Here is a 20,202-nt window from a genome sequence, read left to right as displayed (position 1 = left end):
TACTGACTCTTAGTACATCAAGATATGTGTTAGTGGTTGAAGCAGCGTGGTCAAGAGTATTTATGTTAATGTCTCCTATTAGGATGAGCATGTGTGTTGTACGCGGTTCGATGCCGCTTAGCCATGTTTCTAACTCGTGAAGAAAACTGAGTGGATTATTATCTGGGGGTCTGTATATTGTGTTTATTGTGTATTTGATACTATTGTGGCTATTTGTGAGTTCCACAATTAGTGTTTCCGCATGTTCGAAATGAGTTTGTTTTTCTGTTACATTGTATTTTTCTTTGATAAATGCCACAATTCCACCTCCTCTTTTGTTTGGTCTACATTAGTTGGAGGTTTGATAATCATTTATGTTGTATGCGTAAATTTCTGTGTCGTTTATTGCAACTTCGGTCAGTATTAGCGCATCTATGTAAATCATGGTATAACTGAGCTGCGTTATCAATGTAAGTAAGCCAGTGTTTTTTTATACTTCTTATGTTTGTGTGTATGACAGGAAAGTTGGTGTTGGTGGAAATGTTGTCTGACCATTTCTTCAAAGAGTCAAAGACCTTACAGTTTATATTGTCTGACTGGATATGTTCGCCTGTGTTTGAGATCTCCATTATATAGTTTTTAAATGAGTTCCAATCTTATTCTTAAGGATGTGAAAAGTTAGTGTTTTATATTGGTAGGCTGTGTAAGTCGGATTCACTTGTAATTATGTATACTCGAGTGTTTTCATTCTTTCTCAAAAATATCTGGGAATTCTTTGTCCACAGGAACTTGTATATATGAACTTGAACGTGTAATAATAATAATAATAATAATAATAATAATAATAATAATAATAATAATAATAATGAGTATAGCAACGTTTCTTCTAACTCTCCTGAATTTTATATAATTTGCACTGATTTTAACGAATACCCAAAGATGTCCAGTGTTCTCTGAACTCATCCAACAATCAAGCATTAATTATACTTATTTATTAATAACTATAATTAATTCTTAACACAAATGTTTGCTACCCACACTTCGTACTTTTCATTAACATCCATGTACTTACGAAAGCAGAGTCGTTTATCGTGTGTTATGCATATATTCACTCTCAACCATTGCTTTCGGGACTTGAAGGAAATATTTCCCAGTGCATGTGGAAGGCAACTTATCGACTTGAATTTAAGAGCTCTCTACCTCTTAATCCAGTGAGGTCAAGAACACATCAGCGTGAGAGCGCATCTTGATTTCCTCTGCCTTCAATCTTTGAGGTCTAAACAACTTTACATATTCAGCCTTGTTATGCTGAATATGTCCATAACATCACTGACTTCTCTCATCTTAAGGACGACATCAGCTCCCTTTTCTCTATGAGTTGAGTCCCTACATATCAAAAACTTATCAGCAATGAAGATACTACAGTACTGAAAACCAAGAAATGAAGCCCAATATGTTAACTCCATTTATTGATAAAACACATTCAGACATCAAGAATTCGAGACAGTTTATTCTTTCCTCCAGACATTATCAGTCTGTTAAAGCAATCTTTGGACAGTTCAGTTTTCTAATATGAAAACAATTATTTAGGACTTAAAACGTTTTAGCTATATGCTCGTCAATTTCATCATAGATGTCCAATATTTGCATGAATTCATTTGAAAGTCAGGCCATCGACCGCTACTTCGTAAAGCCTAAAATGTGGCTGTGTTAGGCGAACGATATTTTTCTCATTTTGAAAGAAACTAGAAAATCATCACATCTAAACAACTTTGGCCACAAATTATGTTTCACAATGGAGATTGAAAAAAAAGTTACATTTATTTGTAAATGTATTATTTTAGTTTCAGATCATTTCAGAACTGATTATCATTTACATTTACACTTTATATTTACATCATTCCATATGGTACTATATGGTAATCAAAGTGCATTCTAATCAGTAAATGCAAATACTATATTTATTATGGAGTTCTGTAACAATTTAAAACGTCGATTGATTATAATTTTATTTCTTACAACGAAATAAAATTTACGTCATACTATTAACTTGCAGCAGAATGATTTTAAAATATGCATATGTAATATATTGTTCGTAATATTTCACGCCATAAACTTAAATGAAACAAAAAAGTGATAATAGCTACAAAAAAAAGAAGAGAGAAAGAAATCGAAATATATTTTATAACAAATATATATTCGAATAGAATCATTTATTTATTTTTGCTGTATTACCTGTTATTATATCTGTAATTTTATGTTTTGGCAATTTCACACACCATATAATTTATTGAATATTTTCGTATTACAATGTCTGGGATTAAAAGAAAGGAATTTAGTGGTGGATAAAACCCTGAGTGTGTAATGGATGGCAATGCTGTAGCCAATGAAGTTTAATTGAGGCTTGGTTGTTGCTGTTACCCCCCCCCCCCCCGGGGCGTAGAGATTCGAGAGTTATCTCTGGAGAACGTGTTTTCCAGCGGCCTGCTGAGGGGCTTTGTTTGTGAATGCTTTTCTTCGGAATATGAGCGGTTCTGCTCGATGGTTGTGGTGGTGGGTGGAAGGCCAACGCTGAGATGGACGGTCTTTGGCGCACGATTGAGTGGCCTAGGGATCGTCCGAATTTTTAGAGACGGCTTTACCTTTACATATGGCAATGCTGTAGCCAATGAAGTTCTAACTGAGGCTCGGCTGTTGCTGTTACCTCCTGGGCCGCTGCATTTCGTTCTCTTAGGTTTGCGCCCGGTGAGGGGAGTTTGCCTAAAAGAGCATTTTGAGTCTCCGGGGAAGGCGTTCTCCGGCATGGCCCAGGGAGGGGCTTTGTCGGTGAATGCTTTTCTTCGGAATTGGAATATGAGCGGTTCTGCTTAGTGGTGGGGGAGCCCGTCACTGAATTGGACGGTCTTTCGGCCACTATGGAGTGGGTCTAGGGATCGTCCGAATGTTTAGAGGTTAGCTTTATTTAAACATAGCCAATCTGAGGCTCGGCTATTGCTATTACCCTCCTGGGACGCTGAGTTTCGCTCTCTTAAGGTTTTTGATTTGAGGGAGCAAATTTGAGTCTCCGGGAGGTGTGTTCTCCGGCACGGTCTTGTGAGGGGCTTTGTCGGTGGATGCGTTTCCCTTGAATATGAGCAGTTCTGCTAGGGTGGCGGGGGAGCCTCTCACTGAGTGGAACCAACGCTGAGTTGTGCGGTTTTTCGGCCACTATGGAGTGGTCTAGGGATCGTTCGAATTTTTAGAGTTGCCTTTACTTCAACATCGGCAATGCTGTAGCCAATCAAGTTCTAACTGAGGCTCTGCTATTGTTGTTACCCTCCTGCCATGATCAGAGCTTTAATTGCTCAATAACACCTTATCCCTACACTGTCCTCTACAGATAACGGCGAAGATATAAAGCATTCTTGCTTCGCCCTTTAAGCCAGTCCTTATAAGGATTATAATAAAATATCCCAGTGAGGTGGCCGGGCTCAGAATAGCGTCATTGCAAACCATGCATGTCGTAAGAGGCGACTAAAATGGGACGAGTTTCGAGAGTTTCGCTCTCTTAGGTTTCTCCAGGAATTTCGCTTCGGGTCAGGAGGGGGCTTAGATTTCGGGAGTTTGCCCTGAGAGAGCATTTTGAGTTTCTGGGGAAGGTGTTCTCCAGCGTGGCCTGTGAGGGGACTTATAGGTGAATGCTTTTCCTTGGAATATGAGCGGTTCTGCTCAGTGGTGGGAGAGCCCGTCACTGAGTGGAACCAACGCTGAGTTGGACGGTCTTTCGGCTACTCGTAGGGAGTAGTCCTGGGGATCGTCTTAATTTTTAGAGGTGGCTTTACTTATTAATCCCTCTGCAACCCATCCATGTTGTAAGAGGCAACTAAAATGGGACGCAGAATTTCGCTTACTAAGGTTTCTTCCGGAATTTTGCTCCTGGTGAGGGGGGGCGGCTTAGATTTAGGGAGGGTTGCCTTGAGAGAGCATTTTTAGTTTCTGGGGAGCGGCGTAGCTCGTGAAGGGCCTTGTCGGTGGATGTTTTCCCCTGGAATATGAGCGGTTCTGCTCAATGATGGGGGGGGGCGTCACTGAGTGGAACCAACACTGAATTAGACGATCTTTCCACCACTCATGAGGAGTGTTCCGGGGATCATCCATTACAGCTCATGCACGTCGTACGGGGCAACTAAAATGGGTACCCCGGAAGGGTAATGGATGGCAAAGCTGTAGCCAATGAAGTTCTAACTGAGGCTCGACAATTGCAGTAACCGCGCCATGATCAGAGCTTATAGCCCTATCCACACATTTTCTTCTACAGATAACGGTGAATATGAAAAGCATTGCTGCTTCACCTCATCATGCGTATCAAGGATTTAGGCCTAACATGGCCTCTTCCGGCCTTAGAAGTCATTGTTGAATCGTTTAAGAGGACGTCCTGGTTTTCTTTTTCCTAATGGCTTGTACTTTAAGGCTTGTTTTGGTAATCTTTCTATTTTCATTCTTTGAAATTGTTCCATCCATTTGTGTTTATATTTTTTAATTTTTTCTATTACTGGTTCTTGGTTTATTTCTTTCATAATTTCTTCATTTCATTTTTGATATCAAACAGGGTATACTTTGCAGTTTTTCTCATAAACTTCATTCCTGCTGTTGTTAATCTTTGTTTGTCTTTTTGTTTTATTGTCCAGATTTCGTTTCCATACATTATGACTGGTAGGGCTAATGTATTGTATACTTTTAGTCTGGTTTGTTTTTGCACTAGGTTTGGTTTAAATATAGAGTTAATTACACCTGTTATTTTTAAATATTTTGCAAATTTTACGTTTATATCTTTTTCATTTTCATATGTGATCGTACATCCTAGGTAATTAAATGAAGTCACCTGTTCTAAGATCTTGTTATCTATCACTATTTTAGTTCTTGTTGGATCTTTTCCTTTAAAGGACATAGTTTTTGATTTTTCCGTTGATATTATCATACCATAATCTTTGGATATCTCATTTAGATCTAAAATAACTTTCTGATGTTTATCTTCAGAATTTGTAATTATTATCTGGTCGTCGGCAAAGAGGAGAGTATTTAAGTTTACTGTAGGAGAAAGTTTAATTCCTTGATGTAAATTTTTATTCCATTTTATTATTATTTCATTTAAGTAGATATTAAAAAGAGTTGCTGAGACGGGACATCCCTGTCGGACCCCTTGGTTTATCTCTCTCGTATATGATAGCTCGTGATTTAATCTAATTTGTATTTGATTATTTTCATATATACTTGTGATAGCTTTTAGGATATTATTTGTAATTGTCTTTCTTTTAATATGTTAAATAATATGTTTCTTTTAACTTTGGCAAATGCTTTTTCAAAGTCAATAAATGCAATATGTGTTTCTAAATTGTATTCTCTTCTTTTCTCTATTATTAATTTTGGCAAAAGGCCGGGTTTATACATGATCGTCCTTTTCTAAATCCATTCTGTCCTTCTAAAATAAAGTTTTCGGAATATTTCATTAGTTTGCTATTTACGATTCTGCTATATATTTTGTGACAGGAATTTAATATACTGGTACCTGTATAGTTTTTAGAGTCATCTCTATTACCTTTTTTAAAGATAGGAATCACAATTGCTTTTTTCCATTCTATTGGGGGATACCAGTTGAGTAAATTTTATTTAAAAATAATAAGAGTCTTTCTTTGAATCTTGTTCCTGCATATTTATATAGCTCTGAACCAAGTTTATCTTCTCCAGGTGATTTTCCGTTTCTTGTTTCTTTCAGGCTGATTTCTAATTCTTCTTTAGTTATATCCTTTTCATTTTCGTTAATTGTTTGCCAGTTGTCTTTTTAAAATATTTGTCTATCCACAATTCTGTGTAGTAATTTAGAAATTCTTCCAATTTCAATTCAGTGTTTAATTTTATGTTTTCTTTGGTATCTGCATTTAAGTGTTTCAAAATTTTATATACATTGGGTCTTATTTTATATAAATCATGTTCTAAATTAGAAACAAATTTGTTCCATGATTCTATATGTCTTTTTCTGACTTCTCTTTTAGCCACGGCTCTTATTCTTTTATATTCTATTTCATCTTCTAATCTTTTAGCGCTTAACCATTTGTGATAGGCTTCTTTTTTCTTTTTGATTATTTCTTTCATTGTATCATCCCAGAATTTCAGTTTTTTCTTTTTATTGAATTTGTTTGGTCTTTCCTAAGCTTTCATTTGCTGCTGCATTTAGTCGTTTTTATATTAAGCCATTCTTAATATAAAAACGACTAAATGTTTATATCTGTATTTCATCATTTTGTTTTATTTTATCTAGATATTGGTTAATTCTTTGTTCGTATAGCCATTGTACATTCACCTTCACTGTTGCTTCACCTATCTAGCCAAAAAATAAAAAATAAAATAAAATAATAATAATAATAATTAAAGTACTTAATTGCATAATGTTGTGAGTCTTCTTAAAGGTGAGGTAAAGAATACAAGTTCTTGTGCATGCAGACAAGACTGAAAGTGAGAGTGATTGCAGAAATGAAAGACCAAATTTTATTATCCATAAGATATCTAATGACAAATTGAAAGGATATATAATGACCAATAAATAAGCGAAGGAAGCCAACTTATCTTACTTTCCACTAAATGTAGGGATTTCAATGCTGTCCAGTTTATGAAAAATTCATGTGATCGATAACTTTAAATATACATTGCATTTAAAATAATTTATGAATTTTAACTTTTCAGGAGGGACAACAAATTTTGATAACTTAAAAATTGGTAAAAATCAGTAATTTAAAATTTGTTATTTTATATATTTAAATGAAAACCCAAAATGTGATAGAAATTCTTTTTGAAAGAAAATATTTCTAAATCGGACCTACCTAATTACGTTGTAAATGGTCGGTGTTATGAAAAATCATCACTAATTTATTTATTTATTTTTTTTTTTATTTTGCATGACATTCACACACTTCGATTAGAAGTTTTATATGAATTTTCGGAATCCATTTCAATAAAACAAAAATACCTTCTCGAAGACACACATGTGGTTTTCGCTAAAACAAATCAAGCAACAAATGAAGGGAAAAGCTCTCTTAAAAATTCTACGCAGACTAAAACAAGAAGGTTTTTATTAAGTTTCTTGTTGGAAAAATCATAACAGAATCATTGAATCAAAGTTTTGTTTTGGTATTATGAGAAGAAAAGATTTAAAAATTGCTATACTTCCGAAACTTTATATGAAATATATCAAGCGGAAGCGAACCCAACCTTCCTACCCTCTTTACATCCAAACATTGAAGAAGTTCAGAAGGTGAATACAATTACTGCCGATCACGTGAAACCTCTAAATGATCTCATCCTTCTAATAAAATGATATGCTAGTAAATCTGATACTTCCAATTACTAAAGTAAAACCTCTTACTTTTTATACTGAGGAATTTCTAGAATTTCTAGAAGTTTTATTTGGAATAGAGATCTGAAAAAATTAATTTGAAGAATTTCAAAGTAACAAGAAACTTTTCAAGACAGAAATGTCATTTTTTTATTTCGCCTTTATTTAAACAACTGAAATAAAGACTGCCAAAGGTTTTGCTTATTCCAAAAATATATAATTTCTATCAGTTGGAAGAAGTCCATTCAATTAAATCATTAATTGCTGTTTTGATGGAACATATGGGAGCGTCTGAAAAAGTCATGGCTTCTCGTGAATATTAGTTTCAAAAATTCATTCACGTGACTGAAAATGTAATACCGTTAGTGCATTACCGATAGTGTATTACTAGAGTGAGCTTCTGCAGTATGAAGATGCATCAGGTTGCAGTCCATTCAAAGTGCTGTCGGAATTTGCAATCTTGATATTAATTTTGCCACTCTGAAATGTTAAAGTCGTCCGATATTTCAATATCACCAATAACATAAAATCTAAACTAAGGAACAGAATGGAAGCAGATATGCTAACTGTTATCTGTAAAATTTGGCTTGATCGGCATACGAAATACTGCAGCATTTCGTATGCCGATCAAGAAACTTGAAAACTTCCAGAAAAGACTTTGAAACCTATTGGAAAACACTTGCATCTCAAGCAACATAAGAATGCCGAAAGCCAAACCATAACCATATCTATTGAGCCTTTGCCTTCTTCGTTAGCACTGAATAACAAGGTAAGTTTAGTTTAAAATAATTTTTAACATTATTTTACAGTATCAATTTATGCTAGCTTATTTCATATGTATATAACAATATAAAGAATTATTTATGCAAGTGATAATTTAAGCATTAAAAATAAAAAATAAAATAAAACTGTTATATTATTAGATTAGAAGACTTAGCTCAAAAAAAATTGCAACCGTTATACTCAAAGATTTCAGGAGCTACTAGAATTGCCTTTATTCATCATGATTTTAGGATAAGTTGGGCACCTAAATATCTATTCCTGTGATATTGTTGGGAGAAGAACTCGACTTTCCCTGAAGAACTATCCTGCCATTCTCACATGAAACTGAGAGACTTCAACTAAAATACTAAAATGTCTAATAAATTTTTCCTGTCCTAAACAGGATTTGAATATATATATATATATATATATATATATATATATATATATTATTGAAATTAGGATTTACTCGGGATGTATACATTTATAAAAATACATTTAACTGACTAGAACCCGAGAAAGTATAACAAAAACCTTTAATACATCACGACTAGTTTCATCGGTGCTCCGACTTCTTCAGGCGAGAAATAAAAAACATAAGATATAAAAATAACAAGGTAAAAAACATGGACTTTCCAGCTTAATAAAAAGCAGAATAGTAACAGTCATATTTGAATAGGTGACCTACCGTGCTACCGTTAGCATGAGTTGAATGTGTGCGACAGCTAATTTTAGAGCGCCAGTACTGGATTACTGCGCTATGGGAATCAGGCAAATTGTAGATTAGATTGTAGTTCAAATGTGAAGGGTCCAGAACTATTTCTTTTGATTCGATGATTCTTCTTTCGAATTCATTCTTGCATATATATAAATTGGTTGTGTGGTCCTAATCAACTTGGTGTGGCTGTTCTTCGAGGTTAGAGTTTGCGAAGACGAGAACATGACTGGAAAGGGGGCTTGCTTGTGTTCTACTGTAGGCGATGTCACGACTATGTTCCTCAAGACGAAGTGAAACAGATTTATCTGTCTGGCCAAAATAAGGTCGACCACAGTCGCACAAAACTTTATAAACACCAGGAAAATGCAGATGGTTGTGTTTTGGTTTTGGTCGACTCAGAAAAGAACGAAGTTTTGGAAGAGTAGTATAGTCGGTCTTTATGTTGAATTTCTACATGATCCTAGATAGTTTTGGGGTAAGAGAGCTGATAAATGGTAACTGTATATGAGTGATAGGGTTGGAATCATCTTCTTGTCGAGGATGTTGGCGTGGTCTCAAACGTTTAGTGATGTTACGAGACGAATATCCATTATTTAAGAAGGTGTTTTTCAGGAAGTTAAGCTCTGTTTGAAGGTCTTATTCTGTGGAAGTGAGAAATCTTGCTCGATGGGCGAAGGTGGAGATGAGGCCCAGTTTCTGAGGTGAGAAGTGATGAGAAGAACCATGTAAATATCTATCAGTGTGGGTGGTTTTTCGAAAAATTGAAAATTTAAGACAGTCAGGTAATCTGTTAATCTTTAGATCCAAGAAGGGGAGAATGCCGTCAATCTCTAGTAATGATGTGAATTTAATGTTCTGATATTGGCTATTTAAATGGTTTAGAAAATTTTGCAGTTCCTCTAAACTATGTCCCCAGATAAGGAAGACGTCATCAATGTAGCGTAACCACAGTTTAGGTTTCAAAGTAGCTGAGGAAATAGCTTTCCCTTCAAAATCTTCTAGAAAGATGTTAGTTAAGACTGGGCATAGAGGGCTGCCCATAGCTAAACCGCTAGTTTGTTTGTATATTTTATCTTCATAGCAGAAATAGCCGGAATTGATGCAGTGAGTTAGAAGAGCAAACATTTTTTTAGAAACCTTGTCGTTAAGATGAGTCAGAACTTCATCTGTAGGTACATTCGTAAACAGAGATACGATGTCAAAACTCATCATTCTGTCAGAGTCTAAAAGATTCACATTTTTTATTTTTGAGATGAAATCTTCAGAGTTTTTGATGAAGGAGGAGGAATTGCCAACTAAATATTTTAAAGAAGCTGCAAGATATTTAGACAGATTGTACGTATATATATATATATATATATATATATATATATCCTCGCATTTGGCTTTACTTGAATATATTTTGAAAAATAATCCTTTCTTTCTTTACGACATTGATTTCCTTCCTGCTTCTAACTCGTTTTTCATGTGAAGGCTTAAGTTAGAAACAAATTGCTGTTGACAAGCCTTGTTGCTCACCAAGCCTTGGATTTTGTGTTCATGTTTTGCTATCCTTTTTAATTAAAGTTTCTTGTACAAAGCAGCTTGCGGTGTCGTCTCTTTTTGCTTCACTAACTGAAACAATGCTTCATTTAATTGATAATTTTTCTTCGTTCCATATAAATAATGGACCTCACTTGAATCGCCCTTTTCCTAGAATCCATTCATTGAGTTTGTTAACTGTCTAGGATTATAAGAACAACATTATGATGTCCACATTTCTTACAATTATCTTTCTCTTTCTTCCATGAAGTCAAACGTCTGTCTCAATCTGCTTAGCAGAACAACTGAGGTTAAAGCACCATCATAATTATTTTTATCTACATTTTTATAAAAAAAAATAAACTTCTAACTATTGAAGTACGAAGCAGCAAGGATTACCTGCCTGTAGTTAAAAAACTATTTTGTCAAATATCTTAGAGGTATTGGATGGCATGCTCAATATAAATTTAGAAAAAACTGTTGACGAAAAACAACTTTGGGTTTTTACGTTTTCTGATGTGGGCAGAAATATTTTCTTCTGTTTTTACAACAATAACACATAGGAAGCAAGGTTATGACGAACTATTGCTTCAAAATCGACATTTTTAATTATTTAGAAATTTAATTTTCTTAATAAATTTCAGGGATAAACGGGTATGGTATGCAAAAAGTGCAATGTATGCAATTATATGTTCATTTATTTATTGATTAATTACTACTTATACATTTTGTACATTTCTTTTTATCTTTAGCATCACATTTGCTTTTGAATTCATCTACAAAGACGAACAACAATAAATAACTGTTTTTTTCAAGCAGATTTGTATTCTGAATTTCTTCCAACATGACTCAATTAGTTAACCTTCCACCCAAAATTTAAAACACCTCCCATTCACAAAAATGATTGAAATTATCAATTTTGTGTGATCAGATTTCTTATCGACCTTCTTTCATAGCATTATGCTATTACTAATCCATTAGTCAAAAAGAACTGCTTGCTAGCGAAAGTCACCTTGGTCAAGGTCATTCTTCTATTCAGTTTGGCGCATCATGCAACAATAACAATTATTGTTGCGTAATTACCAGCTTTTCCGCTAGAAAATTGCAGCAGACAGCTAGGTTCATAAAGATGTTTATTTATAGATGCACAATACTGAAAACGTGATCTTAATCAGAGGAAGATTACTGTCTTTATTGAGCGGATTTTAAATAGTCTTTCCACAATTTACTCTTCTATGGATTTAAGTGTAGAACTCATGAAAGAAAAAATAAAAAAAAAGAGAAAGAAAGAAGGAATCTAATCCGTGTTCTAATTATCGTTTTATAGCGTAAGCAGAAGATGACTTCCTCTCAATTAAATGCCTTTATGTGTGTCCTAGATCTGCAAGTGTCGTAAAACTTGCAGATCTAGGATAACTGTATAACTAGGTTTGTGTTAAACATATGGTCCATAAAGGAATTTGAAGATGTTTCTACTGCTGTAATTACGAGCAAAACAAAACAAACCTAATTATCAGCAGATACGTAGCAAAGTTTTCTATTATTTTCCCCTTAAAAGTGTTTTCTTAAACAAGCGAAACATTAGAAATTTTGTAAAAATGAGGTTTCTTATTTGTCATCAATCACTTCATCCAATTGCAACACAAGTAAAAAACGATTGAGATCAACTATGATGACGTCATTAATAAAGGAACACATGATTGCGAAAAGTAATCTAAGAAATCAACAGAACAGGCATTACTCTAACTCAGCAACCAATTATATTCTTATAGATTTAAGAGCTGAGAAACTGTGAATATCATTCAAGAGCAAGGTGGGGGGGTAGGAACAATTTAAAGGCTATGTATAAGATGAGGAAGACCCTGAAACAATCTTGCATTAAGAAAAATGTATAAAGATGAAAGGGTTTCCACCTCCAACTTCCGGTGAGTGATAAGAAAGAAAGTCGGTCGCCTAATCATCACAAAGGAACAAAAATAAAAAAAGTTGGTTTAGTCGTATTATTCGATAAAATAGTCTTTAGATTCACGTGAAATTGCTGTCATGACACACACGCACACACACACACACACACATATGAACGACTTCTGGAACGATATCCACAGTGGATCACTGTTTAAATACCTACCTAAATTCTTATTTATTGAAGTCCATTAGAATCTTCCTTTACGTTTGCGATGACAAATAACAAACAATAGAACAATGAGGTATTTAAACTATTTGAAATAAATATCACTAGCTAGACTAGAAAATTAATTTGGTCAAGCTTGCCCTCCTCCAATTGTTTTACGCCTGAATTATAGCAGTTTAGGTAGTATTTGAAAGAATAACAGAGATCGTAGTTTTTTCATTTTATTTTTGAAATGGAAACAAACCAAATGGACACCCTCAATAGGGTTAGTATTCTATGTTGAAATGGTCTTTATTCTAAACAAATATTAAAATCAATGAATATTTTGGTATTTATTTCATTTACAATTAAAATTTTTAGAAACTAAAAAACTTTGCGACATTCTTCACAAAATAGAAAAGTTATAAAGTCATTTCTTTTTGCAGAAAATAACAATGGCATTAGAGTTAGAAGTGGAATTAGTATCGAAGCAAGAAAGTCTGAAACACTTTCTTGCTAAAGTCAATACAAGCGAAGCCAACTTAGTTCATAATATTTGTTATACGTTTGCTGTTCTTTTTTTTTTTTTTTTATAATGAAAGATTATAAGAAGAAGTCTTACTATGTCATTATTGGTATTGGTTCTTTGTAACGGTCTAAGCATTTTAAAATACAAATATAATCTAAACTGAGGGATGCATTATCTGGAAAATTGCCAAGCCCTACCTTGGTTTCTGTTTAATGTTCATTGAATTGTCAATAGTAAATATATCGAAAACGTTTGCCTGATCGTTATAAAGCTTAGAAATCATAGAATAGTAATAAAAAAAATATAAAGTGTAATTATTTATCTGATAACTAATTTTTTAATTGTTATTTTTGCAAATAACTGTTTATAATTATTACAAAGTTATACACACCAGTATGATTTAATAATGGAAGATTATGTTATTGACATGTTTTGAAAAACGGCGATTTGAAAAAAGTCCTTTTTAGGACTTCCAGGGTAACAAATGGCAATGCTACAACTAGAAAAATGGTTCTCCAAATGGAGATTACAAGTGAATCCCCAAAAGAGTATAGCAAACGATACTTTTCAGCAGAAGATTGGCAACTCCCAAGGGTGACCTTTATCTATTCAACGCAAAAATCCCCTGGCAAACAGAAAAAAATATCTTGGAGTAATTTTAGACAAAAAATTAACGTTTGACCCACACACCAAAGCCTTATGCGCGAAAGCATCTAAAACCATCGCACAACTTTACCCTCTAATAAATAGAAAAAGCAAACTAAATACCCGAATCAAAGTGCTCCTCTACCTGGTGTTGGTGTTGGATCCACACATCCAACACCAACATCCTCAGGCTACAGAGAGTGAAAAATAGGTGTTTGCGTATGATACTGGATGCACCGTGGTTTGTAAGGAACGTCCAACTGTATAGAGGTACAAATATCCCCTGCATCTACTCCTTCCTACTAACTACAGCAGAAAAATTCTTCTCAAAGATCTCTACACACTCCATCGATCTAGTTGAAGAGGCAGCATACTATGAATTAAAAGCCATCCTGAAGACTTGCAACAATGACTAATCTCCGTGCCCCCCAGGGCAAGTTCTCAGCTCATAAATCTTTCCTTCAATTCATCCTCCCTATCAGACAATGGGGAATAAAGGCATCTTGCTTCACCCTTCTGGCCAATGATGTTATGTTATGTTACAATATCAGATCGATATCATAGCAATATTTATTTATGGATTATTTCTGAAATTCAATAATTGTCAAATTGGAAAAGCTTAGATACCATAGGAAGGAAAATCATTACACACAGAAAACAATAAATGTCACTCGTTGATATCTGATGTTGAAAATCTTTTCTCTTTGGACCAAACGTAAGTTTGATTTAAATATTAAGGCAAACAGAGTTGCCAAATAGCTCGTTCTTTGTTTCCATTTCCCCCTGGCTTCTTAGTAAGCAAGGAAACTGTTATATTTACATTCACGTGATCAATTATAATAGCTGTTAAACTATAAAGTACAACCAAACGTGATACCCTGTAGCTTTACGTGACTCAGAAGAATAAAGGAAAACATGGGCCTTACCAACATTGTTTCCAACTGAATTCATCAAAGCATTTATTGCAAAGTAGGCCAAACAAAGAGGTTATTTTTAAATGTGCTGGTGATTTATCAAACAATCGTAATCTTGGATATTCTACGATTTCTTCGTCACATTTTGGTTTTTCTGCAATGTTTCATTCATGCTTCGTTCTTTCCTTGCTCCATAGTTTACCCCTGACATCATCTCTTCCCAGACTATACGAGTGTAGTACGGAGAAACTACTTTAAAGGGAGAGAACGGAAATCTATTATTAAAAAAACAACAGACCTCAGCAAACCTTTGGTCAGAATGAATTGCTAAAATTCTGCAGTGTTATTTTTAAACTACAGAGAAGGAACGGGATTTAGATTGGAAGGAATTTATTCTGAAAAGAAATTTCTCATTCGGCATTCATGGCAGTTAATGAACGTATTTTACTCTGGAAGGCATCCTGATTTACATTCACTTTAACTTCGAAAGGCAGTAAAGGTTAAATACTTAGAGACACAGTTCATTCCCTCCGTTGTATAATGCAAACAACAGTAAATTCACTTGAGTAACTAAACCAGTGTCTGTGTGCACTAATCCGATTATCTTCAAGAAGGATTCTCATTCATTTAGATTCATTCCAATACAGTTTTCAATTTACTGTGAAGACGTATCACAACTAAATACGGTTAGTTAATTATAGCAATGAGGTCAGACGCTGTAGCAATAATTCTCTTTTACCATTACAATAAAGCTGAATCCATTATTATACGATCTAAATGACGTCTTTTTAATTAGAACAGCAATTTCTGACATCAATTTTGATATTTCTCATTCCATTCATCATTTTAACTAGAACTTTCTTCTTATTAAGAAGAAAAAATAATGAATATGTTTTATGAATTTTTCTTAAAAATAAAAAGAGTTATTTCTTAGGAAATGTGGGTGGACTAGGAGGCGAGAATCTGTAGACAATTTATTGGAAAATTACGTCAATCTGTAACAAAGGTGATAAAACATGCCTATAGATTTTGATACCTGCACAGGTTATCAACATGATGTTGATACAACAGTGAAGGAGACCTGAAATTCGTCACTCTGAATGATGAACATTATAGTGAAAGATCCACAAACATCTTACGACTTATGTTACGTTCCTAACGTAACCGTTGACTTAACCTTATTGAGCAAATTGAGCTTATAGACTGGAACCTCTAAGGAAGCTGCTGGTCATGAGGTAAGCTCATTCAGTATCGTCGATGCCTTTTGTTTGGAAGTACATGGGTTTCAATCCTATTTAGAAATCTGCGGTCTCATACGAAAGGGGGAGGGAGTATTTTCACCCCAGGTAAACCAGATTTTTTCATCCGAATAATATATATTATATTTATAAAGAGAGGTGAGAAACTGGAGGTATTCTATGGTATGTAAAATTCCTTTGTGTGTGTGTGTGTGTGTGTGTGTGAACGGAAATGGATGGGTTTCTCTTCACGGATATTTGGATTTTTTACTCTGCTTCAAGATAGACAAACTTGCACGATAACGCACGCAATTTACACACATGCCGAGACTTGTCATGACTATTATGCAAAAAAAGCTTACCATGCTTGTGCAATTGAAACCTTGTGACATGGAACGTTGCTATATGAAAAGAGTCCAGAGATCCAACAGACCAAATCCTCACGAGGTAGGGCAATAAGTGTTCCGAAACAATCTCCAAGTAACAATGAGCGATAAAGGTGCGTTCATTGGGGATGAGATGACTCAGCGATGTCCATGACAATAATTCTCCATACCAGGATACCTCTGTCACCGACCGGATTAGCAGGAATAGGTTCAGTATACTTTTTGAGTCCGATGTATGAATATGCGCATTTCATTCTAATCTCATTCTTTTGTATTTATTTATTAGTTGTAAATGACTTTCTTCCTTCACCTTTACATTTTTGCTTGATCAAAGTTTATTTCCTTAGCAATTTTCTTCAATTAGTTTCTTTCACTTGTGTTTATTTGTTGTATTTCTGATGTCTCTATTCTGGTTCCATTTTCACGTGTTAACAATCATCAGACTAGTACCTAATTCAGAGATTTTTACTATTTTCCAATCTATCTTTGTCCTTGTTAAACTGAAACATCTGATATATTTTAAATATTATTCTTTTACTTCTCTCTGCTTTATATTTTCACGTGACTACTATTCCCAGATATTTAAATAGCATTTTGTGCTGTAGTATTTTTTCTTCTTAGTTCTAAATTACATTTATTTAATTAAATCAAACTGCATGCTATGAATAACCAGCCAGCTTTATAATTTCGTTTTTTTTTTCGAGTTTTATTCCACGATACTTCTATTTTGTTTGCCTTTGTTAAGTGTTATGTTCATCGACGTATTTATATAAGGATGGGCTAAACGATAGGAATCCTTGTTTAATTCATATTCCTTGTAAGGATTTTTTGGGCATATGCGCAAATGATTTCAGTTATTTGTTACGTAATATATAGAATATGACATTCATTTCAATTAATCACCATAAGTACGTCGGTGACAACAATACTCTCTGATGAACCGATTCGAATCCGGTTTGCGAATAGAAAAACCTTTGTAAATTTTTTTTTTTTTTTTTTTTCATTTTAAGGTGAATTTGCAGGTGGGGTTTTCATCTCTCAATAGCACGAAGACCTGTCAGAAATAATACTGTTAAGAGAGAGAGAGAAAGAGAGAGAGAGAGAGAGAGAGACCCGATGAACCATCTCTCACCAAAAGAGAAATTCAAAGTTAAAATACAAATTCAATGAAACCAACATGCTTTGGTTTCTCCAACAGCAGACTTATGCATCTGATGCACGATGCTTGATTACTCACAGTTAACATTTTAATAGATGATGTGCAATAGCTGGAATTCACTCAGTAATGAAAACGAACGTGATCCGTTCACAATAACCACATGATCACTGCGAGTAGAAATTCAACCAGAAATGTTCAAGTACGATCGTTCTATAAAGTAATATGAGAAATGGGAATTAGTGCGATCGATTCACCTTGGAGACTTGCATTTTTTAATAGCAGATGCTTACTACTGTATCCTCTTTTGAACTTGCCATGAAAGTTTCAATGTTACATATGTTAACAACTTAATCTGTCATCTTCGTAGAGATATTTATAACTACTCTAATATCGGAACAAACCAGAATCGATTTTCTGTCTTACTGTTTTACGTTTTTGATATCAAACACTGTTTGGCCGACTGCCAATACACTTGGATCAAAGTATGAACCTTATGTGCAATTGATTTCTCTTTCTCTCCTTCTCCCCCTCCCCCCTCCCCTGGCCTCACGTCCTTGCCCTTTATTGAGAATAATCGAAGTGTTCTACAAGAAAAATCCTTCGCTTTTCATTCTAAAAAATTTAGAGATATCTGAAAGGATATTTCCTTCTGTTATTATGCACCTGTATTAACGTAAAGTAGTGAAGAAATAAAACATTTTCCGAAGACGACCTGTTCGTGTCTCTTTTTAATATTTTTATTTCTTCTAATTCTCACTAAATGACATTCATTTAGTTTAAGTATTTGCAAAAGATTAAACTAACAAACAAAAAAAGCTTTCAAGACACTTCACTCCATTTAGCTACATTTTGTAAAGCTAAGCCTGAACGCTAACTAACATCAATTTCTTAAAAATTTAAATCCATTTATTTTTTCAACTGCTTTATGTAATGGCATAAATCACCCCGAAGCCTTTTACTCCATTAAACTGAGCGCTAAATTCTTCCGTATTTTACTATGTGTTATCAGCCATATGTGGCAGATTTTCTTCGCTCTAAATATCCCCGAGGGCAATGAAAAACACAAGGCCTTTTAGAGATTTTTAACCAAAACGCAATAACACTACTGCGTATACATTTTGGATGCCGATTTCCAAAATTGAGATTTCTGCTAAACTTTCCAAAATATCAGAAATAATATGTTATTATTTGCACAAAATGCAAGTGTAATTAAAATAGTACAAGCGATTTAACATTATAACCTTGTTTGAATTATCATCAATTGGGATCTGCACCAGCTAGCCTTAATCTAACAGATGGCGCTGCATTAACAGTGAAAGCTTGGTATTCTCACGAAACTCTGTAATCAGTGTGATCATCTACGAAGCATATGAAGTATAGTCCTGATTTAATTAATTTTGTCAGGACGAGAGCTTGATTATTTATACATGGTGGAATTTAAAACGAACTCTTTCATCTTAAACACGATAAGCCTTCCGCTAGAGAATTCTTGATTCTGATATAAATTTCATTGTAGCTCAATCGCTGGGAAAATATTTAAAGTAAAGATCATCATCAATGAGGGCTAAACCTAACTGACAACTTATCCAAAAGTGGCTCCGCCTTACGTCTTAAATTATAAACTGCTAATATTGTGAGCAGATCGCTGAGCTTTTAGTTACGGTGTTCAAAGAGTGAAATATTGGATCCCAAATACTTGAACACAAATACTTTTACCTGCATTCATAACATTGGTTTAGAGTATATCCATCGATGATGAGATACCTTTATCTACACAGATGCTTTTGGAGTTGAAGCATCGATGATTGTCATCTTTTCAAATAGCTATACAGATCATAAGAGAATTATATTGTTCGGAAATTGCCAATCAAACGTTTCTCTTTACTATAACGTAATTATCATTGGTAACTAGCCTTTGTCACTTAAGCGATAATGGTGCCATCTGTGTGCAACTTTTCCGGAAAGCAATCATGCACTCATGCTATAATTTGTTTGCGATCTGAATCCAACTTAAGTGAGTTAGTGAAAGTTACAGCATGCTGTCTTCATTGACTATAATACCTCATAAATCATTAGTAAGTAATAGTTTCCTCGAAATAACTGAAGCATAAATCGTGTATAATTAAACGCTTCCTTAAGGTAATTGTTTTGGAAATTAGGAATTTTGGAAATTTAAATAGATCAGCATAGAATAATGTGAGTGACGTTACTTGTAGAGAATCACTGTTGGCCACAGCCATCAGTAGACTTAGATATCCTCAGCTTCAAAGCAATACGCATGCGTGTTCATCTTGCTCGTTTTGAACTTTGTTTTTTTTTTGTTTTCACTGGTGCCATAAAAGTTGCCAACTTCGTTCTGTTCTGCATTTACGACATTTTTCCAATCATTTAAGAGATAGTCCACTGAAGGTTTGTTCAAGGTCACTGATTAGTAGTTCTTAACAACTCCCTTAGCGTCATCGATTGCTTCTCTCGCTAAGAATTCTTTTTCTCTCTTTCTGAAACATGCCCTCTTGTCAGAAAAGCGAAGATTCAGCAAGTGTACAGTGAATGCCCAAGTGAGGAAAGAGAAATATTTTATGTGTGTGCGTAGTGTTTAGAGGGATCGGCACACCTTTCATACCAAGCAGGAAACATGTTTAATGAGGATACGAACCACATGCGTTCTGTATATCAATCTTTCCTCATCTCCGATGAGGCTAACAGAGGAGAAATATCGTGTAAAGGCGCATTTTATATTCTACCAAACTTCTAAGGAGAATTCTGGCACTTGAATAATGTATTAATGCTCGTAGTCACTAGCGACATCTGACAGTGAAAAAGTGAAACTCCACTACAAGTTTAGTACGCTTTTTTTTATCGTCCTAACTATTGC

At 34.4% G+C, this 20,202-nt stretch overlaps 1 protein-coding gene across 1 annotated transcript in view; it reads left to right on the top strand.

Annotated features, from left to right (window-relative positions):
* The first annotated feature begins 9,491 nt into the window (after positions 1 to 9,491).
* The window catches only part of LOC150105069 (cardioacceleratory peptide receptor-like), a 56,169-nt gene continuing 45,458 nt past the window's right edge, over positions 9,492 to 20,202 (top strand). The window contains 1 exon segment of the mRNA XM_090395110.1: positions 9,492 to 9,526. Coding sequence (XP_090251236.1) covers positions 9,492 to 9,526 — 35 coding nt within the window.

This window comes from Typopeltis vanoorti, chromosome 7 (genome assembly GCF_054136105.1).
Source record: "Typopeltis vanoorti isolate ZY-2024b chromosome 7, IOZ_Tvanoo_1.0, whole genome shotgun sequence".
In the NCBI taxonomy this organism is placed as follows: Eukaryota; Metazoa; Arthropoda; class Arachnida; order Uropygi; family Thelyphonidae; genus Typopeltis; species Typopeltis vanoorti.
Note: the sequence above shows the minus strand (reverse complement) of the source record. Positions and strands in the feature narration are given on the sequence as shown.